Source organism: Leucoraja erinacea, chromosome 17 (assembly GCF_028641065.1).
Source record: "Leucoraja erinacea ecotype New England chromosome 17, Leri_hhj_1, whole genome shotgun sequence".
Taxonomy (NCBI): domain Eukaryota; kingdom Metazoa; phylum Chordata; class Chondrichthyes; order Rajiformes; family Rajidae; genus Leucoraja; species Leucoraja erinaceus.
In genome coordinates this window covers 21,456,522-21,484,486 of record NC_073393.1, presented here as the reverse complement: position 1 = coordinate 21,484,486, position 27,965 = coordinate 21,456,522, and the positions used below count along the sequence as shown (strand labels likewise).

At 40.3% G+C, this 27,965-nt stretch overlaps 2 protein-coding genes across 2 annotated transcripts in view; both read right to left on the bottom strand.

The window, feature by feature from the left end:
* LOC129705502 (uncharacterized) overlaps positions 1–27,965 on the bottom strand; it is a 115,007-nt gene that overhangs the window by 77,723 nt on the left and 9,319 nt on the right. Inside the window, exons 3-6 of the mRNA XM_055649091.1 lie at positions 27,765–27,893; positions 26,853–26,997; positions 12,785–13,117; positions 224–545 (exon numbers count right to left, since the gene is read on the bottom strand). Of these exons, the coding sequence (XP_055505066.1) occupies positions 224–545; positions 12,785–13,117; positions 26,853–26,997; positions 27,765–27,893 (929 nt within the window). The remainder of the gene's footprint in view (positions 1–223; positions 546–12,784; positions 13,118–26,852; positions 26,998–27,764; positions 27,894–27,965) is intronic.
* On the bottom strand, positions 3–791 carry LOC129705300 (uncharacterized). The gene has a single exon (XM_055648813.1). It carries the CDS (start codon positions 539–541, stop codon positions 116–118), a length of 426 nt encoding a protein of 141 aa, XP_055504788.1. The 5' UTR covers positions 542–791; the 3' UTR covers positions 3–115.

The following is a 27,965-nucleotide window of genomic DNA, read 5'->3' as shown; positions in this document are numbered from 1 at the left end:
CGTTCCTGCTGTGATTCCTTCTGTTTCTCCTTTGAAATCTTCTTCTGTTTTTCTTTTGATTCTTTATTCTGTTTCTCCTGATTGTTTTCTTGTTTCTCCTTTGATTCCATCTGTTTCACCTTTGATTCCTCTTATTTCTCCTTTGATTCCTTCTTGTTTCTCCTCTGATTCCTTCTTCTGTTTCTCCTTTGATTCCTTCTTCTGTTTCTACTTTGATTCCTACTTCTGTTTCAACTTTGATTCCTTCTTCTGTTTTCCCTATGATTCCTTCTTCGGTTTTGCCTTTGATTCGATTTTCAGTTTCTCCTTTGAATCCCCGTTTCTCTTTCTCCTTTGGTTCCTTCTGTTTCTCGTTGTTTTCCTTGTTTCTCCTTCTATTCTGTTTCTCCTTGTGTTCCTTCTTCTGATTTGCCTTTGATTCCTTCTTCTGTTTCTCCTTTGAATCCTTCTTCATCGTCTTTTTAATCCTTCTTCTGTTACTCCGTTGATTCCTTCTGCTGTTTCTCCTTTGATTCCTTCTTCTATTTCTCCTTTGGATCATTCTTCTGTTGATCCTTTGGATCCTTCCTCTATTTCTCGTTGGATCCCTTCTTCTGTTTCTCCTTGCATTCCTTCTGTTTTTCCTATGATTCCTTCTGTTTCTCCTTTGATTCGTTCTTCTGTTTCTCTGATTCCTTCTGCTGTTTCTCCTTTGATTCCTTCTTCTATTTTGCCTTTGATTCGTTTTTTCTGTTTATCTTTTGAATCCTTGATTCCCCTTTGAATCCTTCTTGTTTCTCCTTTGAATCCTTATTTTTCTCCTGAATCCTTATTTTTCTCCTTTGAATCCCTGTTCCTACTTTGGTTCTTTCTGTTTCTCATTGTTTTCCTTCTTCTGTTTCTCTTTCTATTTTTTCTTGTTTCTCTTTGCATTCCTGCTTCTGTTTTTCATTTGATTCCTTCTGTTTCTCCTTTGATTCGTTCGTCTGTTTCCCCTTTGATACCTTCTGTTTCTCCTTTGATTCCTTTTCTGGTTTGCCTTTGAATCCTTCTTGTTCGTCCATTGATTTGCTTCCTTCTTATTTCTCCTTTGATTCCTTCTTCTGATTCTCCTTTGATTCCTTCTTCTGTTTCTCCTTTAAATCCGTCTGTTTCTCCTATGAATCATATTTCTCCTTGGATACCTTCTCCTGTTTCTCCTTTGATTAAGAATCAGAATCAGATTTTATTTCACTGGCCAGGTCAGTCATACAATTAAAAGCAAAAGACTCAAAAACACATTTTAACATGAACATCCACCACATGTGGATCTGTGGATCGCTTCTTCTTCTGTTTCTCCGTGGATCGCTTCTTCTGATTCCCCTTGGATTCCTTCTTCTGTTTCTCCTTGGATTCCATCTTCTGTTCCTCTTTGGATTCCTTCTTCTGTTTCTTCTGGGATCCCTTCTTCTGTTTCTCCTAGGATCCCTTCTGTTTCTCCTTGGATTCCATCTTCTGTTTCTCCTTGGATATCTTCTATTTCTTCTGGGATCCCTTATTCTGCTCCACTTTGGATCCCTTCTGTTTCTCCTGGGATGCCTGCTTCTATTTCTCCTTTGATTCCTTCTGCTGTTTCTCTGATTCAATCTGCTGTTTCTCCTTTCACTTCTTCTGTTTCACTTTTGATTCATTTTTCTTTTTCTCTGAAACGGAATCCTTCATGTTTCTCCTTTGAATCTTTTTGTTTCTCTTTTGAATTCTCTTCTGTTCCTCCTTTGATTCATTCTTCTGTTTCTATTTGGATTCCTACTTCTGTTTCTCCGTGGATTCCTTCTGTTTCTACTTTGATTCCGTCTTCTGTTCATCGTTGGATTCCTTCCTGTTTCTTCTGGGATCCCTTCTAATTTTTCTCCTTGGATCCCCTCTGTTTCTCCTGGGATACCTGCTGCTGTTTCTCCTTTGATTCCTTCTTCTATTTTGCCTTTGATTCATTTTTTGTTGTTTATCCTTTGAATTCTTCTTGTTTCTCCTTTGAATCCTTCTTGTTTCTCCTTTGAATCCTTACTTTTCTCCTTTGAATCCTTCTGTTTCTCCTTTAATTCTATTTCTCCTTTGGTCCCTTCTGTTTCTCCTTGTATTCCTTCTTCTGTTTCTCCTTTATATTCTTTCTTCTGTTTCTCCTTGTGTTCCTTCTTCTGATTCTCATTTGCTTCCTACTGTTTCTCCTTTGAATCCTTCTTGTTTCTCCTTGGAATCCTTAATTTTCTCCTTTGAATCCTGTTTCTCCTTTAATTCTATGATTCTCCTTTGGTTCCTACTGTTTCTCCTTGTATTCCTTCTTCTGTTTCTCCTTATATTCTTTCTTCTGTTTCTCCTTGTGTTCCTTCTTCTGATTCTCATTTGCTTCCTACCGTTTCTCCTTTGAATCCTTTTTGTTTCTCCTTTGAATCCTTCTTGTTTCTCCTTTGAATCCTTCTTTTGTTTCGCCTTTGATTCCTTGTTCTGTTTCTCCTTTGATTCCTTGTTCTGTTTCTTTGATTCCTTCTACTTTTTCGCCTTTGATTCCTACTTCTGTTTCTCCTTTGATGCCTTCTTTTGTATCTCCTTTGAATCTGTCTTGTTTCTCCTTTGATTCCTTCTTTTGTTTCTCCTTTGAATTATTCTGTTTCAGCTTGGATCCCTTCTTCGGAGTCTACTTGGATTCCTCTGTCATTCCTTTGAACCCTTCTTCTGTTTCTCCTATGAATCCTTCTGTTTTCTCCTTTGAATCCTTCTTGTAGTGTCCGTGGATCGCTGATTAGTTTCTCCTGGGACACCCTCCCTTTACTCCTTGGATTCCTTCTTCTGTTTCTGGGAACCCTTCTTCTGCTTCTCCTCGGATCCCTTCTGTTTCTCCTGCAATCCCTTCTGTTTCTCCATTGATTGCTTCTGCAGTTTCTCCTTTGATTCCTTCTTCTATTTTGCCTTTGATTTGATTTCTGTTTCCCCTTTGAATCCTTGTTGTTTCCCCTTTGAATCTGTTTCTCCTTGTGATCCTTCTTCTGTTTCGCCTTTGAATCATTCATCTGTTACTCCTTTGCTTCCTTCTGCTGTTTCTCCTTTGATTCCTTGTTTCTTCTTGGATTCCTTCTTGTTCTCCGTTCGATTCATTCTTCTGTTTATTCTTTGAATCCTTCTTCTGTTTCTCCTTGGATTCCTTCTTGTTTCTCCTTTAAATCCTTCTGTTTTGCATTTGAATCCTTCTTGTTTGTTCTTTGATTCGATTCCTTCTTGTTTCTACTTTGATTCCTTCTTCGGATTCTCCTTTGATTCCTTCTTTTGTTTCCCCTTTGATTCCTTCTTCTGTTTCTCGTTGGATTCCTTCTTGTTTCTCCTTTGATTCCTTCTTCTGTTTCTCCTTCGATTTCTTCTTAAGTTTCTCCTTTGATTTCCCTTTGAATCCGTCTATTTCTCCTTTCAAACCTTCGTCTATTTCTCCTTGGACCCTTCTCCTGTTTCTCCCTTGATTCCTTCTGTTTCTCCTTTGATTCCTTCTCCTGGTTATCCTTTGATTCTATTCCTTTTGTTTCTCAGATTCCTTCTTCCGTTCCTGCTGTGATTCCTTCTGTTTCTCCTTTGAAATCTTCTTCTGTTTTTCTTTTGATTCTTTATTCTGTTTCTCCTGATTCCTTCTTGTTTCTCCTTTGATTCCTTTACTCCTTTGATTCCATCTGTTTCACCTTTGATTCCTCCTATGATTCCTTCTTGTTTCTCCTCTGATTCCTTCTTCTGTTTCTCCTTTGATTCCTTCTTCTGTTTCTACTTTGATTCCTACTTCTGTTTCAACTTTGATTCCTTCTTCTGTTTCCCCATAATTCCAAGTGCAACCCATCCTTTCTGTACAGGTCCCACCTTCCCCAAAAGAAGTCCCAATGATCCAGAAACTTGAATCCCTTGTCTCTGCACCAGTCTTTCAGCCACGCATTTATCCTCCACCTCGCTCAATTCCTACTCTCACTGTCGCGTGGCACAGGCAGTAATCCTGAGATTGTTACCTTTTTGGTCCTTTTCCTTAACTCTCCTTGGTTCTCCTTTGATTCTTCTGTTTCTCCTTTGATTCCTTCTTCTGCTTCTCCTTTGATTCCTTCTTCTGTTTCTCCTTTGATTCCTTCTGTTTCTTCTTTGAGTCCTCGTTTCTCCTTTGATTCCTTATGTTGCTCCTTTGATTCCGTCTTCTACGACTCCTTTGATTCCTTCTTCTTCTTTTCCTTTGATCCCTTCTGGTTATCCTGATACCTTCTTCTGGTTATCTACTGATTCTATTCCTTCTGTTCCTCCTTGGATTCCTTCTTCTCTTTCTTCTGGGATCTCTTCTTTTGTTTTTCCTTTGATTCCTTCTGCTTCTCCTTTGATTCCTTCTGCTGTTTTTCCTTTGATTCCTTCTATTTTGCCTTTGAATCCTTATTTTTCTCCTTTGAATCCTTCTGTTTTTCCTTTAATCCTATTTCTCCTTTGGTTCCTTCTGTTTTTCCTTGTATTCCTTCTTCTGTTTCTCCTGATATACTTTCTTCTGTTTCTCCTTGTGTCCCTTCTTCTGATTCTGATTCCTTCTCCTGTTTCGCCTTTGAATCCTTCTTGTTTCTCATTTGAGCCCTGTTTCTCCTTTGATTCATTCTACTGTTTCTCCTTTGATTTCTTCTGTTTCTCCTTTGAATCCATTTCTCCTGTGATTCCTTGTCCTGTTTCTTTGATCATTCTTATTTTTCTCATTTGATTCCTTCTTCCTTTTCTCCTTTGATTCCTTATTTTGATTCTTTGAATCTGTCTTGTTTCTCCTTTGATTCCTTCTTCTGCTTCTCCTTTGATTCCTTCTTTTTTTCTCCTTTGAATCACTCTTTCTCCTTGGATCACTTCTTCGGTTTCTCCTTGGATTGCTTCTTCTGTTTCTCCTTTGAATCCTTCTGTTTCTCCTTTAATCCTTCTTCTGTTTCTCATTTGGTTCCGTCTGCTTCTCTTTGTTTTCCTTCTTCTGCTTCTCCTTTTATTCTTTCTTCTGTTTCTGCTTGTGTTCCAACTTCTGATTCGCCTTTGATTCCTTCTTCTGTTTCTCCTTTGAATCGTTCTTCTGTTTCTCCGTGTTCCTTCTTGTGATTCTCCTTTGATTCAATCTACTGTTACTTCTTTGAATCCTTGTTTCTCTTTTAAATTCTTCTTGTTTCTCCTTGGATTCCTTCTTCTGTTTCCCCCTTGATTGCTTCTGCTGTTTCTCGTTTGATTCCTGCTTCTGTCTCTCCTTTGATTCTTTATTGTTTCTCCTTTGATGCCTTCTTGTTTCTCGTTTGAATCCTTGGTTCTCCTTTGATTCTTCTGTTACTCCTTTGATTCCTTCTTCTGCTTCTCCTTTGATTCCTTCTTCTGTTTCTCCTTTGATTCCTTCTATTTCTTCTTTTAGTCCTCGATTCTCCTTGGATTCCTTATGTTACTCCTTTGATTCCATCTTCTGCGACTCCTTTGATTCCTTCGTCTGCTTTTCCTTTGATCCCTTCTGGTTATCCTCTGATACCTTCTTCTGGTTATCTACTGATTCTATTCCTTCTGTACCTCCTTGGATTCCTTCTTCTGTATTCTTTCATCTGTTTCTCCTTGTGTTCCAACTTCTAATTCGCCTTTGATTCCTTCTTCTGTTTCTCCTTTGAATCATTCTTGTTTCTCCATTGAATCTTTTCTCTTTTTTTCCTTTTCTTATCTTTCTCTTATGAATCCTTCTGCTGTTTCCCTTTTGATTCCTTCTGCTGTTTCTCCTTTGATTCCTTCTTCTATTTTGCCTTTGATTCGATTTTCTGTTTATCCTTTGAATCCTTCTGTTTCTCCTTTGAATCCGTCTTGTTTCTCCTTTGAATCCTTCTGTTTCTCCTTTGAATCCTTTTGTTTCTCCTTTAATCCTTTTTCTGTTTCTCCTTTGGTTCCATCTGTTTCTCCTTGTTTTCCTTCTTGTTTCTCCTTGTGTTCCTACTTCTGATTCGCCTTTGATTCCATCTTGTTTCTCCTTTGAATCATTCTTCTGTTATTCCTTTGATTCATTCTTCTGTTTCTCCTTTGATTCGTTCTTGTTTCTCCCTTTAATTCCTTCTTCCGTTTATCTTTTAAATCCATCTTCTGTTTCTCCTCTGATTCCTTCTTCTGTTTCTCGTTGGATTCCTTCTTCTGGTTTGCCTTTAAATCCTTCTTTGAATTGAATTGAATTGAATTGAATTGAATTGAAATTGAATTGAATTGAAAAAATTTATTGTCATTCAAACCTAGGTTTGAACAAAATATCATTTCTACAGTTTTTTACATTACAAACGAATCCAAGACCCACACTTAACACAGTTTACATAAACATCCATCACAGTGAGTCTCCAACATCTCCTCACGGTGATGGAAGGCAAAGTCTTTATCCCTTCCCTTTGTTCCTTCTCCCGTGGTCCAGCAGTCCAACTGTAGTGTCGAGGCGAACTGGGGCTCCGATGTTAAAGCCCCCGGCGGGCGATGGTAAGTCCTGAGGACGTTTAAACCACGCGGGGCGATGTTAGGCCCCGGCTCCATATCCTTTAAACCCGTGATTCCAGCGGGAGAAGTCGCCGTTGCGGAGCTCGGAAAAGCGATGTCCCACCAGGGACTTGGAACTCCCGATGTTCCCGTCCACCGGGTCTGCGGCCGGTGCCTCCAAACTCCAAAGTCGGGTCACAGCTGCACGCCACCACAGCTCTTCCCGCTCCGAAGTTGGCCAGCTCTGCAATCTCAGTTCCGCAGGCTCTGCAACTGGAGCCCTCAGGTTAGTCCCGGCCGGAGTTTGCCGCCGGCTCCACGATGTTAGGCCCAACGACATCCGAGACCTGACAGGGAATAGTCGGGTCCCCGCACAGGGAAGAGATTTAAACGGTTTCCCCCACAGCCCCCCCAACCCCCACATATACACAGCTAAAAAATAAAAATAAAAACTAACTCAAGACATACATTTAACAAGACAAAAATAAAAGTAGTTGAGCCGCTGCCGCTAGCCGCCGCCACTCACTTGTTCGCCACTCACGCCGCCATCTCATGTTCGTCCTTTGATTTGATTCCTTTGATTCTTGTTTCTCCTTTGATTCCTTCTTCTGTTTCTCCTTTGACTTCTTCTATTTCTCCTTTGAATCTGTTTCTCCTTTGAATCCGTCTTCTATTGCTCGTAGGGTCCCTTCTCCTGTTTCTCCTTTGATTCCTTCTTCTGTTTCTCCTTTCATTCTTTTTCCTGGTTATCTTTTGATTCTATTCCATCTGCTTCTCATTAGATTCCTTCTTCTGTTCCTCCTGTGATTCCTTCTTCTGTTCCTCATTTGATTCCTTTTTCTTTTTCTCCTTTGAATCCTTCTTCTGCTTTTCCTTTGATTCCTTCTTCTGTTTCTCCTTTGGTTGTTTCTCCTTTGATTCCATCTGCTTCACCTTTGATTCCTCATGTTTCTCCTTTGATTCCTTCTTCTGTTTCTCCTTTGATTCCTTCTGTTTGTCCTTTGATTCCTCTGTTTCTCCTTTGAAACCTTCTTGTTTCTCCTTTGAATCCCTCTGTTTCTACTTTGGTTCTTTCTGTTTCTCATTGTTTTCCTACTTCTGTTTCTCTTTTTATTCTTTCTTGTTTCTCCTTGGGTTCCTTCTGATTATCCTTTGATTTATTCCTTGTTTCTCCTTAGATTCCTTCTGTTCCTCATGTGATTCATTCTTCTGTTCCTCACTTGATTCTTTCTTCTGTTTCTCATTTGAGTCCTTCTTGTTTCTCGTTTGAATCCTACTTGGTTCTCCTTTGATTCTTCTGTTTCCTCTTTGATTCCTTCTGCTGCTCCTTTGATTAATTATTTTGCTTCTCCTTTGATTCCTTCTTCTGATTATCCTTTGATTCCTTCTTCTGGTTATCCTTTGATTCTATTCCTGTTTCTCCTTTGATTCCTTTTTTTGTACCTCATTTGAATCCTTCTTCTGTTTCTCCTTTGATTCCTTCTTCTGTTTCTCCTTTGATTCCTTCTTTTTCTTCTTTGATTCCTTCTTTGATTCCTCGGTTCTCCTTTGATTGCTTCTTCTGTTTCTTCTTTCATTCCTTCTTCTTCTTCCTTTGTTTTCTTCATGTTTCTCCTTTGATTCCTTCCTGTTTCTCCTTTGATTCCATCTTGTTTCTGCTTGATTCCTTCTTCTACTTCTTTGATTCGTACTTCTGCTTCTCCTTTGATTCCTTCTTCTGTTTCTCCTTTGATTCCTGCTTCTGTTTCTCCTTTGATTCTTTATGTTCTGTTTCTCCTTTAATTCCTACTCTTGATTATCCTTTGATTCTATTCCTTCTGTTTCTCCGAGATTCCTTCTTCTGTTCTTCATTTGATTCATTTTTCTGTTGCTCCTTTGAATCCTTCTTGATTCCCCATTGCATCCTTCTTCTGTTTCTCTTTTGAATCCTCCTTCTGTTTCTCTTTTGATTCTTTCTTCTCTCCCTTGATTCCTTCTTCTATCTCCTTTAAATCCTTCTTGTTTCTTGTTTGAATTCTTCTTGGTTCTCCTTTGATTCTTCTGGTTCTCCTGATTCCTTGTTTCTCCTTTGATTCCTTGTTTCTCCTATGATTCCATCTGTTTCTCCTTTGATTACTTCTTCTGTTTCTTTCTCCTTTCCTTCTTCTGTTTCACCTTTGATTTTTTTCTTCTGTTTCTCCTTTGTATTCCTTGTTTCTCCTATGATTCCTTCTTGTTTCTCCTTTGATTCCTTCCTGTTTCTCCTTTGATTCCTTCTTGTTTCTCATTTAATTCTGTCTTCTGTTTCTCGTTGGATTCCTTATTCTGTTTCTCCTTGGATTTCTCTGTTTCTCTGTGGATTCCTTCTTGTTTCTCCTTGTGTTCCTTGTTTCTCCTTTGATTTTTTCTGTTTCTCCTTTGATTCCATCTTCTGCTACCTTTGATTCCTTCTTCTGTTTCTTCTTTGATTCCTTTTCCTGGTTATCCTCTGATTCTATTCCATCTGTTTCCCATTAGATTCCTTCTTATTTTCCTCCTGTGATTCCTTCTTCTATTCCTCATTTAATTCCTTTTTCTTTTTCTCCTTTGAATCCTTATTCTGTTTTTCCTTTGATTCCTTCTTCTGTTTCTCCTGATTCCTTCTTGTTTCTCCTGATTCCTTCTTCTGTTTCTCCTTTGATTCCTTCTGTTTGTCCTTCGATTCCTCTGATTTTCCTTTGAATCCTTCTTCTGTTTCCCCTTTGATTCCTTCTTCTGTTTCTCCTTTGATTCCTTCTTCTGTTTTGCCTTTGATTCGATTTTCTTGTTTCTCTTTTGATTCCTTCTTCTGTTTCTCCTTGGATTCCTTCTGTTCCTCATGTGATTCCTTCGTATGTTCGTCATTTGATTCCTTTTTCTGTTTCTCATTTGAATCCTTCTGTTTCTCCTTAGATTCCTTCTTCTGATTCGCCTTTGATTCCTTCTTCTGTTTCTCCTTTGAATCCTTCTTGGTTCTCCTCTGAATCCTTCTTCTGTTTCATTTTTGATTCCTTCTTCTTCTGTTTCTCCTTGGATTCCTTCTGTTCCTCATGGGATTCCTTCTTCTGTTCCTCATTTGATTCCTTTTTCTGTTTCTCATATGAATCCTTCTGTTTCTCCTTAGATTCCTTCTTCTGATTCGCCTTTGATTCCTTCTTCTGTTCCTCCTTTGCATCCTTCTTCTGTGTATGATTTGATTCCTTCTGTTTCTTCTTTGATTCCTCGTTTCACCTTTGGTTCCTTCTTGTTTCTCCTTTGAAACCCTCTGTTTCTCCTTCGGTTCCTTCTGTTTCTCATTGTTTTCCTTCTGTTTCTCCTATTCTTTATTGTTTCTCCTTGTGTTCCTTCTTCTGATTCGCCTTTGATTCCTTCTTCTGTTTCTCCTTTAAATCCTTCTTGCTTCTCCTTTGAATCCTTCTTCTGTTCCTCCTTTGAATCCTTCTTCTGTTCCTCCTTTGATTCCTTCTTCCGTTTCTCCTTTGATTCCTTCTTGTTTCTCCTCTGAATCCTTCTTGTTTCTCGTTTGAATTCTTCTTGGTTCTCCTTTGATTCTTCTGTTTCTCCTGATTGTGGTACCGACGCCTAACGGCAGCGGCTCGACTACAGTCGTCTGTCTTTTTTTATTTTTGTCTTGTTAAATGTATGTCTTGAGTTAGTTTTTATTTTTATTTTTTTAGCTGTGTATATGTGGGGGGTGGTGGGGGGCTGTGGGGGAAACCGTTTAAATCTCTTCCCTGTGCGGGGACCCACTATTCCGTCGGGTCTCGGATGTTGTTGGGCCTAACATCGTGGAGCCGGCGGCGACCTCCGGCCGGGACTAACCTGAGGGCTCCAGTTGCAGAGCCTGTGGAACTGACATCGCGGAGCTGGCCAACTTCGGAGCGGGAAGAGCTGTGGTGGCGTGCGGCTGCGACCCGACTTTTGGAGTGGACGGGAACATCGGGAGCTCGCAGGTCCCTGGTGGGAGACCGCTTTTCCAAGCTCCGTAACGGCGACTTCTCCCGCTGGAATCGCGGGTTTAAGGACATGGAGCCGGGGCTTAACATTGCCCGGCGTGGCTTAAACGGCCTCAGGATTTACCATTGCCCGCCGGGGGCTTTAACATCGGAGCCCCAGTTCGCCTCGACACTGCAGTTGGACTGCTGGACCACGGGAGAAGGAACAAAGGGAAGAGATAAAGACTTTGCCTTCCATCACAGTGAGGAGATGTTGGAGACTCACTGTGATGGATGTTTATGTAAACTGTGTTAAGTGTGGGTCTTGGATTGTTTTGTAATGTAAAAAACTGTAGAAATGATATTTCGTTCAAACCTAGGTTTGAATGACAATAAATTGCATTCCATTCTATTCTATTCCTTCTTGTTTCTCCTTTGATTCCATCTGTTTCTCCTTTGATTACTTCTTCTGTTTCTCCTTTGATTCCTTCTTCTGTTTCACCTTTGATTCTTTCTTCTGTTTCTCCTTTGCTTCCTTCTTCTGTGTATTATTTGATTCCTTCTGTTTCTTCTTTGATTCCCTGTTTCACCTTTGGTTCCTTTGTTTCTCCTTTGATTCCTTCCTGTTTCTCCTTTGATTCCTTCTTCTGTTTCTCTTTTGATTCCTTCTTCTGTTTCTCTTTTGATTCCTTCTGTTCCTCATGTGATTCCTACTTCTGTTCATTTGATTCCTTTTTCTGTTTCTCATTTGAACCCTTCTGTTTCTCCTTTGATTCCTGCTTCTCCTTTCTCCTTTGATTTCTTCCCGTTTCTCCTTTGATTCTTTCTTCTGTTTCTCCTTTGTATCCTTCTTCAGTGTATCATTTGATTCCTTCTGTTTCTTCTTTGATTCCTCGTTTCACCTTTGGTTCCTTCTGTTTCTCATTGTTTTCCTTCTACTGTTTCTCCTTCTATTCTTGATTGTTTCTCCTTGTGTTCCTTCTTCTGATTCGCCTTTGATTCCTTCTTCTGTTTCTCCTTTGAATCCTTCTTGCTTCTCCTTTCAATCCTTCTTCTGTTCCTCCTTTGATTCCTTCTTTTGTTTCTCCTTTGATTCCTTCTTCCGTTTCTCCTTTGATTCCTTCTTGTTTGTCCCTTGGATTCCTTCTTCTGTTTATCCTTTGGATCCTTCTTCCATTTCTCATTGGATTCCTTCTTCTGCTTCTCTTTGGATTCCTTCTTCTGTTTCCCCTATGATTCCTTCTGATACTCCTTTGATTCCTTCTGCTCCTCCTTAGATTTCTTCTGTTCCTCATGTGATTCCTTCTTCTGTTCATTTGATTCCTTTTTCTGTTTCTTATTTGAATCCTTCTGTTTCTCCTTTGATTCCTGCTTCTTTCTCCTTTGATTCCTTTCATTTCTCCTTTGATTTCTTCCCGTTTCTCCTTTGATTCCTTCCTGTTTCTCCTTTGATTCCATCTGTTTCTGCTTTGATTCCTTCTTCTACTTCTTTGATTCCTTCTTCTGCTTCTCCTTTGATTCCTTCTTCTTCTGCTTTTCCTTTGATACCTTCTCCTGGTTATCCTTTGATTCTATTCCTTCTGTTTCTCCTTAGATTCCTTCTTCTGTTCCTCATTTGATTCATTTTTCTGTTGCTCCTTTGAATCCTTCCTGATTCCCCATTGTATCCTTCTTCTGTTTCTCTTTTGATTCCTCCTTCTATTCCTCCTTTGATTCTTTCTTCTGTTTCTCCCTTGATTCTTTCTTGTTTCTCCTTTGAATCATTTTTGTTTCTCGTTTGAATCCCCCTTGGTTCTCCTTTGATTCTTCTGTTTCTCCTGATTCCTTCTTGTTTCTCCTTTGATTCCTTGTTTCTCCTTTGATTCCATCTGTTTCTCCTTTGATTACTTCTTCTGTTTCACCTTTGATTCTTTCTTCTGTTAATCCTTTGCATCCTTCTTCTGTGTATCATTTGATTCCTTCAGTTTCTTCTTTGATTCCTCGTTTCTCCTTTGATTCCTTCCTGTTTCTCCTTTGATTCCTTTTCTGTTTCTCTTTTGATTCCTTCTTCTGTTTCTCCTTGGATTTCTTCTGTTTCACCTTGGATTCCTTCTTGTTAACCCTTGGGTTCGTTATTCTGTTTCTCCTTGGATTCCTTCTTGTTTCACCTTGGATTCTTTGTTTCTCCTTTGATTCTTTCCGTTTCTCCTTTGATTCCATTTTCTGCGACTCCTTTGATTCCTTCTACTCCTTTTCCTGTTTCTGCTTTGAATCCCTCTTGTTTCTCATTTGATTTCTTCTTCTCTGATTCCTTCTTGTTTCTCCTTTGATTTCTTCTGTTTTTCCTTTGATTCCTTTTCCTCCTTTGATTCCTTCTTCTTTTTCTCCTTTGATCCTTCTTCTACTTCTCCTTAGATTCATTTTTCTGTTTCTCTTTTGATTCCTTCTTCTGTTTCTCCTTTGATTCCTTCTTTTGTTTCTCCTTGGATTTCTTCTTCTGTTTTTCCTTGGATTTCTTCCTCTGTTTCTTGGATCCCTGCTTCTCCTTAAATTTCTTCTTGTTTCTCCTTGGATTCCTTGTTTCTGCTTTGATTCCATCATGTGACTCCTTTGATTCCTTTTTCTGCTTCTCCGTTGATTCCTTCTTTTGCTCCTTTGATTCTTTCTGTTCCTTTGATTCCCTCTGTTCCTCGTTTGATTCCTTTTTCTGTTTCTCCTTTGTGTCCTTCTTGTTTCTCCTTTGATTCCATCTTTGCTTTCTCCTTTATTTCTTTCTCGTTTCTGCTTTGATTTCTTCTTCTGTTTCTCCTTTGATCCCTTCTTCTGTTCCCCCTTGGATCCCTTCTTCTGTTTCTCCTTGGATTCCTTTTACTGTTTCTCCTTTTATTCCTTCCTCCTGTCTCTCCTTTAAATCCTTCTTCTGTTTCTCATTTGAATCCTTCCTGATTCTCCTTTGATTCTTCTGTTTCCATTTTGATTTATTCTTCTGTTTCTTCTTTGATTCCTGATTTGTTTCGCCTATGATTCCTTCTGGTTTCTCCTTTCATTTCATCTTCTGTTACTCCTGTCATTCCTTCTTCTTTTTCTCCTTTGATCCCTTGTTCTCTTTCTCCTTTGAGTCCTTCTTCTGTTTCCCATTTGATTCCTTCTGTTTCTCCTTTGATTCCTTCTTCTTTCTCCTTGGAATCCATCTTGTTTCTCCTTGAATTCCTTCTTTTGTTTCTCCTTGTATTCTTTCTTCTGTTTCTCCTTGGATTCCATCTTATGTTTCTCCTTGGATTCCTTCTGTTTGTGTTTGGATTCCTTCTTCTGTTTCTCTTGGATTCCTTCTTCTGTTTCTCCTTTGATTCCTTCTTGTTTCTCCTTGAATTAATTATTTTGTTTCTTCTTCTGCTTCTCATGTTCTATTCCTGTTTCTTCTTCTGTTCTCCTTCTCCTAGTTCTTCTTATCTATTCCTATTTCTTCTTCATCACCTGTTTCTTCTTCATCACCTGTTTCTTCTCCTCCTGATTCATGGCTGCACTTAAGATAAGTCATCCTGAAGGGCTTATTCAATGAGGAAATATGAGCACAGCAGCTAATTTTAACACACTTGCTGCTGAGTTAGAAAACTGTTGGTTCATGATCTTCTTGAGTCTCAAAACACCAATGCAATATTGGAAGTTGTCAGTAGTTACATGCTCTGTATATAAAATATACTCTGCATGTTCTCTCATGTGATTGCACAATTACTTACAACATTATTTCAAACAGGAGCAGAGTAGCTACCTCTTCAACCAAGAAGAGCCAAGTCAATGAAATAATGAAAATCTTGGTTACACCAGCATCACAGGTACATAGATACAAACAACATACATTATACATAAAGTTACAAATAAAATTCTGTAAAAAGTGTGGCGTTGGGGGAACGATGCTGGGTTCGTCAGTGACCACAGCGATATCTGCAATATGGTGAAACCACATGGTTTATTCTATTTACAGTACTAAGAAAGTCTAGGGTTGTATGGGGGCACTGCCGTCAGAGTGCATGTGTGATGACGCTGGCTATTTAAGGCTTATCTCAAAAGCTTCATTCTGGTTTTCAAAGGAGGTTCGGCCATCTCAGGCTTCTTCCTGCAGTTCGCTGTAAGAGGAGTAAAGCCCCTGTCCCACTAGCCTGAGTTACTCACAAATTCTCCTGAGTTTTCCGCTTGATTCAAACTCGGAGAATTACGGTAATCGCCAGTCGTAGGTACTCGGGGCTAATTTTTTTACTCGTGGACATTTTTCACCATGCTGAAAAAACGTCCCGACTTACCTGATGCCCCGAGTACCTACGGCTGGCATTACGAGCCTCTACGAAATATCTACGGACTCCTACGGCCTCGCTACGGACATTCTCCGAGTTTGAATCAAGGGGAAAACTCGGGAGAATTCGCGAGTAACTCGGGAAAGTGGGACAGGGGCTTTACTGACGGTACAGGTTTCTTTCTGGCAGCTCAGCTTTGAGCTTGGAAAGGCGATGCTGGCAGTCTCTTGATTTTCCTGACAATCTCTGCCTATGTGCGTGCGCATGCGTGTGAGCACAACCTCTCATTCTATGGGGCAGAAAGGAGTTCTGCCGTATCTCGCTTGCCCTGGCCACTCAGACTCAGGCTCAAGTTGAGACTGGCTGTCCAGAGCTTTTTTCCCGGCAGTGGTCTCTGTCGACCTTTTTTCTTCCTCTTCTATTTCTTCTTCTTTCTATTTCTTCTTCTTTCTTCTTCTGCTGTTTCTTTGATTCCTTCTTCTGTTTCTTCTTCTCATTCTGGTTCTTCTGCTCCTCCGGTTCTTCTCGTTTCTTAATTTCTTGTGTCTTCTTCTCCTCTTGTTCTTCTTCTTCTCCTGTTCTTGTGTTGTTTCTTCTCCTGTTCTTGTTGTGGTTCTTCCCTTCCTATGAGAATTATATTCTTCTTGTTTCTGTTTCTTATTGTTCTTGTTCTTTTATTCCTATTTCTCCCTTTTTCTTCTGTTTCTTCTTCATCAGCTGTTTCTTCTCCTCCTGACTGTTTCTTATTATTCGGTTTTATCTGTTCCCCTGTTCCGTCTCTTGCTTCCGTTTCTTCTGCTTCTTCTCGCTCCTCTGTCTACCAACACTTTATGGTTCTTTTTGGAGTTGCCGCATCCGTCAGAATCTGTAGACAGGAAGAAGCACAACCATGTGGTCAGCTTTTCCGAAGTGCAGGTGAGGGATGGAATGGTAAGATTTTCTGATTATGGTGTAGCAGCGGTCAAGTGTATTGGCTACTCTGGTGATGATGGTAACATGTTCATGGTAGCTCAACAGACTTCAGCAAGGTGGCCTAGTTGAAGACTCTACCGATGATGTGAAAGGCATCAGGATACAACGTATCGTACTTGTTGATCACGGCTCTCAATTCTTTAGTGCTTGCTTGATGTCTGCTTGAAGCAGGAGGAAGACTGTAGTCAAGGTAATGGCGGCGGACTCTCATGTTCGGGAGAACGGTCGGTGCTTAACCGTCAGATGTTCCAGGTCAGGGGAGCAGTCATGGAATAAGACTGACATGTCTGCGCACTACGACGAGTTTCCATGACAGATACAATTCCATTGCTCAAGGCACAGCATCTTACCTCTTTTCTATGTAATTACAGCACATAGATCGCAACATTGTAATCAACAATTTCAGGTAACCAGCCTTTCCTGCTGATATTGGAACTACCAATGTGATGCAGAGCGATGTAAAGGAGGTGGAGGAGTTGCACTACTACTCACAGCTGCACTTAAAGAGAGGACAGCTGGGAGGCTCATCCAGTGAGGAAATATGGGTAGAGCTCAAAAATAAGAATGGTGCATTCACTATGATGGGATTATACAATAGCCTCCCTAAAGACAGCAGGAAACAGAGGAACAGAAATATTGGCAGATCATGGTAAGATGTGAAAGCAATGGGATTGTTTGTAGTGGTTAACTTTAATTTGAACAATATTAACTAGGATTTCTTTAGTGTTACAATCTTAGATGGAACATAATTTGTTAGGTGCATCATGGATGGATTCTTGAAACAATACATAGCTAGTTAAATATATTAATACTTGAATCCCAATTAAATCCCAAGATATATTATACATACAGCAAAAAAAAGAGGGTATCTAAGGAGCAGATAGGATTACTCAAGGACAACGGAGAGAATTTATGTCTGGAGACAGAGGGAGTGGACCAGGTATTGAGTGCCCTGCATTGGTCTTCACCAAGCGAAAGGGCATAGAGAATAGTGAAATTAAGGAGTACGCTGATATTCTTGGCCCTGTTGATATCGAGGAGGAGGATGTTTGGGTCTCCTGAAGAACATTGCGATGTGTAAGTCCCAAAGGCCTGTTGGGATCCATTCCAGATTATTGAGAGAGGTGAGATGTTGCGGGTGCCTCGACAGATATTTTTATATTCTCTTTACCTAAAAGTATTAGCTACTGTAAAAAACATTGGGCAAACAATGTTCACAAAATTCATACACACCCCCAACTGAAGTCCCAGCCTAACACTGGGAATGGCTGGGGAAAGTTCTGGGGACTTACTTGACTCTAGGTCTCCCACCATTCAACAAAGAGGAATTTGCTGAGAAGAATATACTCAGGGAAGAGAGATTAAATTAATTGAAGGAAAGGTTAGAGAGAGTTCAGGAACAATTGTTTTATTCAGTTAAAGATTTAGAACTCAACTCTCGGTAAGAATAAAGGAAGTAGTAAACCATCACATCTAAAAAGTGTCTGTATGAGAAATTGAAAAGTTGCAATGTGCTATGAACTAAAAGCCAGGAAATAGGATCAATCAAATAATTCATGGTTCACTTAGATGGGCCAAATGGCTTTCTAAGCCTTAAAATTCCATGATCACATTCTCTATCCTCTTATAGTTGAACATTTTCAGACTAAGAGCAACTGTGAAAATTAGGTTGCCTAAAATAACATGGTTTGTTGGCCTTCCTGGCTCAATATTTAGTCATAAACATGGCTCAGCCTACTTAAATTATACCAATGTCAATCTGATATTTTTACTGGACCTTTCAGTTAACTATTTGATTTAAGATAACAGTTGAATAAAATTAATAATCATACTACCTTCCTGGCATTTTTCATATGTTTTTTAAACTGAAACCCCTTGACATTTAAATGTAAATTAATTTCCTTTATTCTCTTGAATAGCAGTAATTTTCACAGCATTAACAACTTTTCACCCTTGTGAATAACATGAGAAAAATATCACACGCAGATTTTGCTAATTACCTGAACAAATTTAGAAGAACATCAATGCATCCCGTTGTTCTTGCCAATGCTTGTCCAATTTCTACAAAAGTTCAAAAAAAGCATTTCAACTATATGACTTTAGGAGACAATGCTAATAGATGAATTCTGATTAACAGATATTGATGGAAAACATAATCGTTCTTACATAAGGACAGGAGTATTTTTTCCCGTAAATTAATGAAGGTGATCAGAAAAGGGGGTAAGAATGAATCTATGCAATAGCCTCATGTGGTAAGATACAAACAACGATGGTGGTAATGTATTGGCTGAGCTGGGACAAGTTGGAGGTTAACTAAGTGGGAACAGTAGCAGAGAAGTAAACAGTAAAAGATTGGGATGCAAGCACATAATGAAAACATTCAAGGTAAGCCAGTTGTATACCGATAGAATTTACAAATTTACTGACATCACCACTGAAGTGGGCCGGATATCAAATAATGACCAGAAATAAAGCAAAGTGGTACACAGACTCTGGTATACATTGATGACGCCAAAGTAAAAATGGTCAAAAACTTCAAAGTCCTAAGAATTAATATCACCTGCAATTTGTTGTGGACCAGCACACCAATGTCTCTACTTCTTAAAAAGACTTAGCAAGTTTGGTATGTCCACAACAACCCTCACCAATTTCTACAGATATGCCGTATAAAGTATTTTATTGGGATACATCACCGAACGGTTTGGAAACAGCGACATTCAAGGCCACAAGAAATTGCAGATTTGTAGCTTTGACCATCAGGCAAACCAACCTCCCTTCCATTGCCTCCATCGACATTTCACACTGCCTTTCAAAGCCATCAGCATTATCAAGGTCCAGTCTCATCCCGGTCACTCCCGCTTCTCCCCTCTCCCATCAGGCAAGAGGTACAAAAAATTGAAAACACACACATCTTGCATTAAAGATTATTCCCTTTATCCTGTATCTGTACACTGAGGATGGCCCGATTGTAATCAACTTTATCTTGCACTAAATGTTGTTATACCCTTTATCTGTGCACCCTAGAAGCTTTTTTTTATATTCCTGTATAGTCTTCTTTGACAGGATAGCACACAAATAAAAACTTTTCACTGTACCTCAGTATACATGACAATAAGGCGTAGTCATCTTTTTGTGGCTGCACCTGCCTGTCCTCTTGGTTGATAGTGATCCAGTTTTGGACTCTTGTGCATGACAATCCTGGATACAGAAGCTTGGCCCGCCCTTACCAACAATGTGATCGCTTGCTGTGATTTAGAGAAATATTGATGCAAGGTTATGATCCTTGTCATCTCTCAAATTGCGATAAAATAGTGGTCAGAAGATGCAATACTGATGTAATGCTGGTGTAACGTTGTTAATTTGTCTTTAATTATTTTTAATGCTATCAGTTTTAAACGTAAGAGGCAAGAAGCAAGTGTTTGTCATATGTACTGAAACAGAATAATTACATTATTACTTACAGCAGCATAATGTCAGTAGACAATAGACAATAGATGCAGGAGTAGACCACTCGGCCATTCAAGCCAGCACCGCCCTTTACTGTGATCATGGCTGATCTTTCACATTCAGTATCCCGTTCCTGCCTTCCCACCATATCCCCTGACTCCACTATCTTTAAGAGCTCTATCTATCTCTCTCTTGAAAGCATACAGAGAATTGGCCTTCACTGCCTTCTAAGGCAGAGAATTCCACAGATTCACAACTATCTGGGTAAAAATGTTTTTCCTCATCTCCATTCTAAATGGCCTACCCCTTATTCTTGTGGCCCCTGGTTCTGAACTCCCCCAACATCGGGAACATGTTTCCTGCCTCTAGGACGTTCCCTGCACTTTTCAGTCTTACTCACAGGTTGCCCCGCTGACCACGTTGCTGGAAACAATGGAGGCCTCTTGGGTGTTTCCTGACACTGTAAGCGAATCCTCCGCGAGGTCAGGGATTCCCATGCCATCGAGATGTCTTTTACAGTCAGTAGCCCATTGCCGTCGGGAAAGTGCAACAGCACTAATCCATTTAAATAGACTAGCAGCTTGTCAGTTAGAGTTATATTGTGCTTCATGCAAAATGTCATCGCTGTATAGCGCCATTTTTTAAATTACAAAATCAAATGGCAGTCATGGAAATTCATCATATGAAAAAATAACACAATCAGCCCGTGATTCAATTAATTTGCTCAAGGATGTATATCTTTCTATTCCTACCAATTCAAATGTCTGTCTGAATGCCTCTATTATATCTGCTTCTTCCACCTTCCCTGGTTCATCTTGTAGACACCAACTACTCTGGTAAGTAAACATCTATTATTATTATTATTATTTTTATTATTATATTACTAAAACTCTCATCTTGTTTGTTTGCAGGTTTGTGTTGTACTTCGATTTGCGCAAAAACGGCACACGATAGCGCTACAATTCCCCCCCCCCCCCCCACCTTACTCACCATTGTCCAGAGATGTAAATGAAACAAGTTCTGTTCAGATTGATGGTATATTTTAAAAGTTATTAATGTTTTAAAAAATTAACTGAAAACAAAAACAGCGGCCCCACCTGCGCATACGCAGATGGGGGAGGGTTCCCGTGCGCGGCTTTACTGGCGTCACAAAGGGGAGGTGAGGAGGGAGAGCAGGGGGATTGAGGGAGAGAGGGGGAAGTGAGGAGAGTGAGGGAGATGGGGGAATAGAGGGAGAGAAGGGGGAGTGGGGGAGGTGTGGAGTGATAGTGGGGGAAATAGAGGGAGGTAAGGAGTGGGGGAGGTGGGGGATAGAGGGATAGGAGGTGGTAGGGAGGGGAGAGGAGTTATGGAGGGAGAGAGTGACTTAGGGTAGGGGAAAGGAGAGGGAGGGTGAAGTGAGGAAGGGATTGGGGAGGGGATGAGGAGAGGGGAAAGAAGAGGGAGGGTAAAGAGGAGGGGAGGGAATGCTGCGGGATGAAGGAAAATGAACCGAGCCTGCTCAGTTGGGGGCTATGGGTGAGTGGTGGAATATTGCATTGGAGGAACGGGTGATGGTGGAATATTGCGTTGGGGAACAGGTTGCATTGGGGGACCAGGCCTCCTGGTCCCCCAACTTAGTCTAGTGCCTTATAAATCTCCTTAAATTTCCCCCCTCTCACATGCTCATTTCCATCCTGCGGAAAACTCTATCAACCCTTTCTCTGCCTTTAATTGTATTTTTTTTCTATCAGGTTACCTACTCATTCTCTGATGTTGCAGAAAAAACATCCAAGTTTGTCCATGTCCTTTTAGCTAATGCTCTCCAATCCTACACAAAATCTTGGTGAACCTCTTCTGCATCCTCTTCAAACCTTCCAAATCCTTCCTGTAGTGTGGCGAATAGATTTGCATACATTATTCCAAATCTGGCTTCACCAAAATTTTTAATTAATTTTATTATGGTCATATGCAGAGATACTATGAAAAGCATTTACTGCGTGCTACCCAGTCAAATCATACTGTACATGATAACAACAGATCCTCTACTGAAATAGTATGCAGTCGTCTAGTTCTGAATTTACACTGCCACATCTAAGTCTCTGAAAATTCTATCTGTACGGAGTTTATACGTTCTTCCCATGACCTGTGTGGGTTTTCCCCAGGTGCTCTGGTTTCCTCCCACACTCCAAAGATGTACAGTTATTGATTAATTGGCTTGGTAAAATTGTAAATTGTCTTTAGTATCTGTTAAATAGTGCTAGTGTACGGGGATCACTGGTTGGCGCAGACTGGTTGAGCCAAAGGGCCTGTTTCTGCGCTGTATGTCTATACTAAACTAAACTCTGAAGTTGCAGAGTTCTACTGTGAACGCACCCATGGCAGTGCACGTGTGAAGTGTGCGCATGTGCAGGGCCCTTCCAGAGTGTGCGCATGTGTGGGGCCTTTCCAGAGTGTGCGCATGTGCGGGGTCTCGGGCTGGCGAGGCCTGCGGAATCAGCAATATTTTCCAGACGCTTTGAAGTTATGTATTACAGAAATGAGTTGTGTGATGAGTGTGACTACAATGCACCAGACAAATTCAGGACATTAATAAGCTTTGTCTCTTATGATGTATATGATTACACAGAGGAATGCATTGATTCTACTATTGATGTACTAAGCAGACTCTTCATTAAGACACCCAAAGTAATATTTGCTCGACACATCCTTGCTACTCGTAAACAAAAACCTGGTGAGTCACCTGATGAATTTTTACAAGAACTTCAAAGACTTAGTAAAGATTGTGCCTTCAAAGCAGTTACAGCTGATCAATATCGACAGGAACTTATTCGAGACACTTTTATCAATGGTTTGGCATCGCCTTTAATACGACAGAGACTACTAGAAAACAAAACTTTGGATTTACAGTCAGCTTACAATCAAGCTTACTCATTAGACTTGGCTCAGAAAAATTCAGATGCTTATGGCTCATCTAATGTGTATTCTACTGCAACTACTACAAAATAATCTCACCCAAGTACTAATATGGAGCAAGTGGAAACAATTTCTACTGATAAATGTGCCCTTGCTGCACCTTATACTTATTCAAAAAGGAAGTGTTACTTTTCTGGGATAATATTCATAATAGAGAGATATGTCCTGCTCGAGAGGCAACGTAATAGTTGTGGCAAGAAGGGACATTATTCTAGAGTATGCAAGTCCAAAGCAACTTCTAAAAGTGTGACTGCTGCCTTGTATATGCCTTCTTTATGTGCAATTACAGCTGCATTTCCTCAGAGCTTGTCTCAAGCAGCTACAATGGTATCCATCAATGGCCATACACTTAATGTACTACTTGATTCTGGTAGTTCAGAAAGTTTTATGTGAACAAGTTGTATCTCCAACTAAATCTAACTATAATTCCTTCAAATTGAGAAATCTTGATGGCTCTGACAACTCTCAATACTCAAATTATTGGATCTTGTATTGTAGACTCCTTCACCTGAACTTGAAGATGCTGGAGGCAATGCCCCAGTCCCTCTCCTACTGGCCCACTCCTCACGTCTGTCACTGTGGGTGGCTCCCTCCTCGACTCTCCAGTCTTCGGGGCTTCCGGTCTTCCCACTGTAGCCAACAACCTGCCAGGCCCTTCTTCGCAGCAGTGACCTGCCACAGCATGTGGCCACGAGTTGGATCTTCATTATCGTCGGCTGCCAGGTCTGTCTTCAATTTGACCTCCCAAAATGTAACGCATCACACTTGTCTGAATTTACTTCGTTCTGTCATTTTCCTACCCAAAGTTCTATTTATTAACATGTGCAGTGCCCCACAAGAGGAAAAACACACTCGACCATGTTTATAGTAACATTAAACAAGGGTACAAAGCATCACCTCTTCCCCCATCTGGGCCAGTCTGACCACATCTCTTTGTTTTTAACTCCAGCATACAGACCTCTTATCAACACGGTCAAACCAGTTGCTAGAGACATACAAATGTGCCTGAGAGATCTTCTGAGCAACTACAGGACTGCTTTAACTGCACTGACTGGGACTTATTTGAGGATGAGGACATTGGCATCTACACTTTCACTGTACTCTTTTGCATAAAAAGCTATGTAGACAATGTCACTATCACAAAACACATCCGTGTCTTTCCCAATAACAAACCATGGATGACCAAAGATGTCCAACTCCCGGCAACGTGGCTTTCTGGTCCGGCAATACAAAGCTGCAATACGGGGAGCATACGCACGGCTGCTGTTTGTTGATTACATCTTGGCAATTAATACAATCATACCCAGCAGACTGGTCACCAAGCTGTCCGAATTAGGCTTCGAACACAACATCTGCCTTTGGATAAAGGACTTCCCAACAGACCGGCCGCAGTCAATCAGGATGGGCCCCCTGTCACTCAGCACAGGGGCTCCACAAGGCTGTGTACTGAGCACCCTCCTCTATTCTCTCTATACCTAAGACTGTATACCAACCCACAACCCAGTGGCGGGGCTGATCACTGAGGGCAATGAGTCAGCTTACAGAGAGGAGATACAGAGGCTAATAGGCTGGTGCTCAGAAAACAACTTGGCACTCAACACCAAAAAAACAAAAGAGTTTATCATCGACATCAGGTAGAAGCAGGATGACCATCCCTCACTAAACATAAACGGAGAAAAAGTGGATAGACTCTCCAGTTTCAGGTTCCTGGGCACCCACATCTCAGAAGATCTCACGTGGTCAACCAACATAAATTAGTTAAGAAGGCACAACAATGGCTTCACTTCCTAAGAACACTCAGGAAAGTCAACGTGCCACAATATCTGCTAGTTTCCTTCTACCGCTGCTTCATTGAGAGTGTCCAGACACATGGTATCCTGGTGTGGTATGGCAGCAGTTCTGTGGCTGAAAGAAGGCTCTGCATTGTCATCAACAATGCCCAGACGATTACCAAGACACATCTGCCTGCCCTGGAAGACATCTATAGCTCCCATTGCCTGTGGAAGGCATCCTGCATCCTAAAGGATCCATCTCACCCCGCCCATCACTTGTCTCAGGAAAGCGCTACAGGTCCATCAAAGCGCACACCACAAGGCTGACAAAGTTTCTACCCTAAGGCCATCACCACACTTAACTCTGCAGTGAAAGCACACCCCCATAGTTAATATTTATACTGTACAATGCCTACCTTTATGCAATACCGATACATTAATTTATAATAATATTTATTTTTGTAATACTATTCTGTGCAATATCTTATATCCTGACAATGACCATCTGAGTGCAATCTTACATTCTGGTAAGGGTGCATACGTAGGCATAATGTGTATGCGTGTGTAAATCTGTGTGTATGTGTCACAGTAGTGCACGTGAGTGTATGAACAAATTGTATTTTTCTCACTTTTTTGCTGTTATTTTATTGTTATTTTTTATCTTGTACATTTGAGGACCGCTCGGGCAGAGCACCTGAATTTTGTTGTATACACGACTATAATGACAATAAAGTAATAAAAAGTGTTTTTAATTTTTTTTAATGTTTTTATTATTCTGCTGTACTGTTTGACTAACCATCCACATTAACACACCATGCACAACCCCACCGATTTTAAGTGTTGTCTGCAAACGAATGAGATCATTTACAGCTTTAATCAAATGTAACCTTCCACAACTCTCCTGCTTTTGATAACTGCCAATTTTGTATCCAACTTAACTCATCATGGAACCCATATGACCTAATGTCCTGGATCAATGTACCATGAGGGATCTTGTCACATACTTTACTGACGTTCATAGAGACAGCATTCAATGCCCTACCCTCATCAATCATCTATGCCACCACCTTAAAAAAAAAATCAAATTTCTGAGACGCAATCTCCCCTGGTCAAACCCATGCTAACACTCCTTAATAAGTCTCAAGAGATGTCCTGACCCGAATCATCATCTGTCCATTTTCTCCCGTCCTTAAGAATCTTCTTCAATAATTTCCCGACCACTGATGTAATGCACACTGGCCTATAATAGACACAAGGAACTGCTGATGCTAGTTTATAAAAATAAGGCACAGTGTGCTGGAGTAATAGCTGGTCAGACAGCATCTAAAAACTCCAGATTAAGGCAGTGACGGTGGCGCATTGGTAGAGTTGCTGCCTTACAGCGAATGCAGCGCCGGAGACCTGGGTTCGATCCTGACTACGGGTGCTGTCTGTACGGCGTTTGTACTTTCTCCCCGTGATCTGCGTGGGTTTTCTCAGAGATCTTTGGTTTCTTCCCACACTCCAAAGACGTACAGGTTTGTAGGTTAATTGGCTTGGTAAATGTAAAAATTGCCCCTAGTGGGTGTAGGATAGTGTTAATGTGCGGGGATTGCAGGTCGGCGTTCACCCGGTGGGCCGAAGGGCCTATTTCCACGCTGTATCTCCAAACTAAAATTAATCTAAATTTCCAACGTAAAAATTCTTGGGCTGAACACTTCCACCAAAGACCTCTGGAAGGTTTTGGTTTCAATTGGCATGGGACTTAGTCAATTAAGATTAAGGAAGGCAGGAGAAAATGGGGAATAAGGCTCTTGCGCGGAATATAATAGCGAGAGATGAGTTTAAGGAGAATGGAACTGCTGGCTAAATGTAGATTAAACTATGTCTGGCAACACAAGAAACTTCAGATGCTGGAATGACGATCAAAAAATAAAGTGCTGGGGAACTTAGTGCGTCAGGCGCCATCTGTGGAGGGAATGGACACATTGACATTTTGAGTCGGAGCCGTCCTTTAGACTCTGAAAAATGTTCCCTACCTGAAACAACTCACTAAATTCATCCAACACTTTTTTTCCCTTGGGTCTTTGTAGCAAGGGTATATGCTGCAAACATCTTCTAATCTTTTTACTCCACATTAACAGCACAGATGGTTTACATTTTACAGAGTATTATGTAATTTTGGTTGCCACACGACAGGAAGGATGCGATTGTAATAGAGAGAGAGCAGAAGAGTATCACCAGAATGTTGCTTGAAATGGAGACTGTAGTTATGAAGAGAGATTGGACAGGCTGAGTTTATTCACACAAAAACATAGGAAACTAATAAGTGACCTTACAGAGGTTTACAAAATTATGATAAATAGGTGAAAGAGTCAGAATCATTTTCCTGTAGCAAAGGTCTTTAGAGTTAAAGGGCATGTTTAAGGTGAGAAATTTACAGTAAATCTGAGGGGTAAGTCTTTCACACATAGGGTGGCAGATATTTAGATCACTTCCAGAGATTGTAATGAAGATGAAAACTATTACAACATTTAAAATACATTTGGACAGGTACTAGTAAATGAATAGAGGGATGTTGGCTTTAAGTGGGATGTAATATACATAGTTAGATATCAACATCAACATGGGCAAGGTGGGTTGGTTCTGTGATGTATATATCTATGATTTTACAACTGAGCTAATAAGAATCATTGTTATAAAATACGACCCTTATATATTTCTGATGGGATTAGTGACAGTGTGGAAAAGGCAGATTGTGTGGAACTCCAGTTTGCTTGGGAGTTCTTTGTTGAGGTCTGCTATTTATCTGCCACAAGTGGATTGCTTGTTGCCTACTTGTTTGTGGCCTAAGCTCCTGCTTATATTCAAGTTTACTGAATTTCAGAGTATCAGAATATTATACGGTATTTGTTGGAGTTCTGTTAACTGTGTTTTTGGTTCATTAAGGTAAGGACAAGTTAATGTATGCTGTTTATGGTCATCTTCCTTTACACACTTGGGCAATAATAATGTTCTAGTTCATCTTTCTAGGAGGTAAAGTTAACAGTTATATAAACATAACATGCATACTGTTGTGCGAGACCAACACCAGGATCATATAGACATCCATCCTCTTCAGAATCAATGAAGCATCCTTCTTCGTAAGTGACGAGGCAAGATCAGACAGCAATTCAACAGTGCACAAACTCTGCTGGCAGTATACTGGAAAAAACCAAAATGCAACATCTTAAGAGATTGAACAATAACTCACTGCAACAGAATGTGTCTGCTGATTTCAAAGGCTTGCAGATAAAATTTATCATCTGAACAAGTTGAAGGTTCCATCACCTAATCCCATATATTCATTATCTACACTAATTTCTCTCCTTGCTTCCAAACCTTATGAATAATAATGAACTTCCAGAGCCTCATATAAATTATCTTTCTTTACATAGGATCAAAGGAGACTAGTGCCAGAGATTATTTTGATACACTGTATCACAGTCAAGCGAGATCAAATTCTTATCTTATCTTGAACACATCTATATATTCTAGTCAGAGACTTTGGATGTTGAAATAGGAATGAGAGCTTGGATGTTTTAATTTTAAACTACACTTTACAAAAGCACAAGAGTGATGAGATTCATACTTTTCCAGACTTTACCCTATTCAAAACAGATGAGAAATCAAGCCTCAGATGTTTTGGTGACTAAACATCAGGCATTGCTTTTACTGAAGGTAGACACAAAATGCTGGAGAAACTCAGTGGGTGAGGCAGCATCTATGGAGAGAAGGAACTGGCGACGTTTTGGGTTGAGACCCTTGTTCGAGACCCTTCTGAACATTTTATGTCTAACTTCGAATTTATCAGCATCTGCCGTTCTTTCTTAAACATTGCTTTTACTGACAGCTATTGGGAGAAGGGTGGAAAATATAAAGCAGATGAAGAAATAAGGCTCACAAAAAAGTAAAATAAAAGTGTTCCATACCACTGCTTTCAGCTAGAGCTCCCAAAGTGAACAGAGCAGCCTCACAAACGAGAGAAGCATCAGTCAATTTTATAAGTCCATGAATATATTCTAAGCCTCCAATCACACGAAAGTACTCGCTTGCTTCACCTAATGTTAAATAAAAGGTTTATTTTAAGTGTATATCCAGAAATTTAAGGGTTTAAATGTGAGAATTAAGTC

Excerpts from the sequence above, each read along its gene's own strand:
- LOC129705300 (XM_055648813.1), bottom strand. The coding sequence starts at position 541 with ATGATCCAAAGGAGAAATAGAAGAAGGAATCAAAGGAGAAACAGCAGA.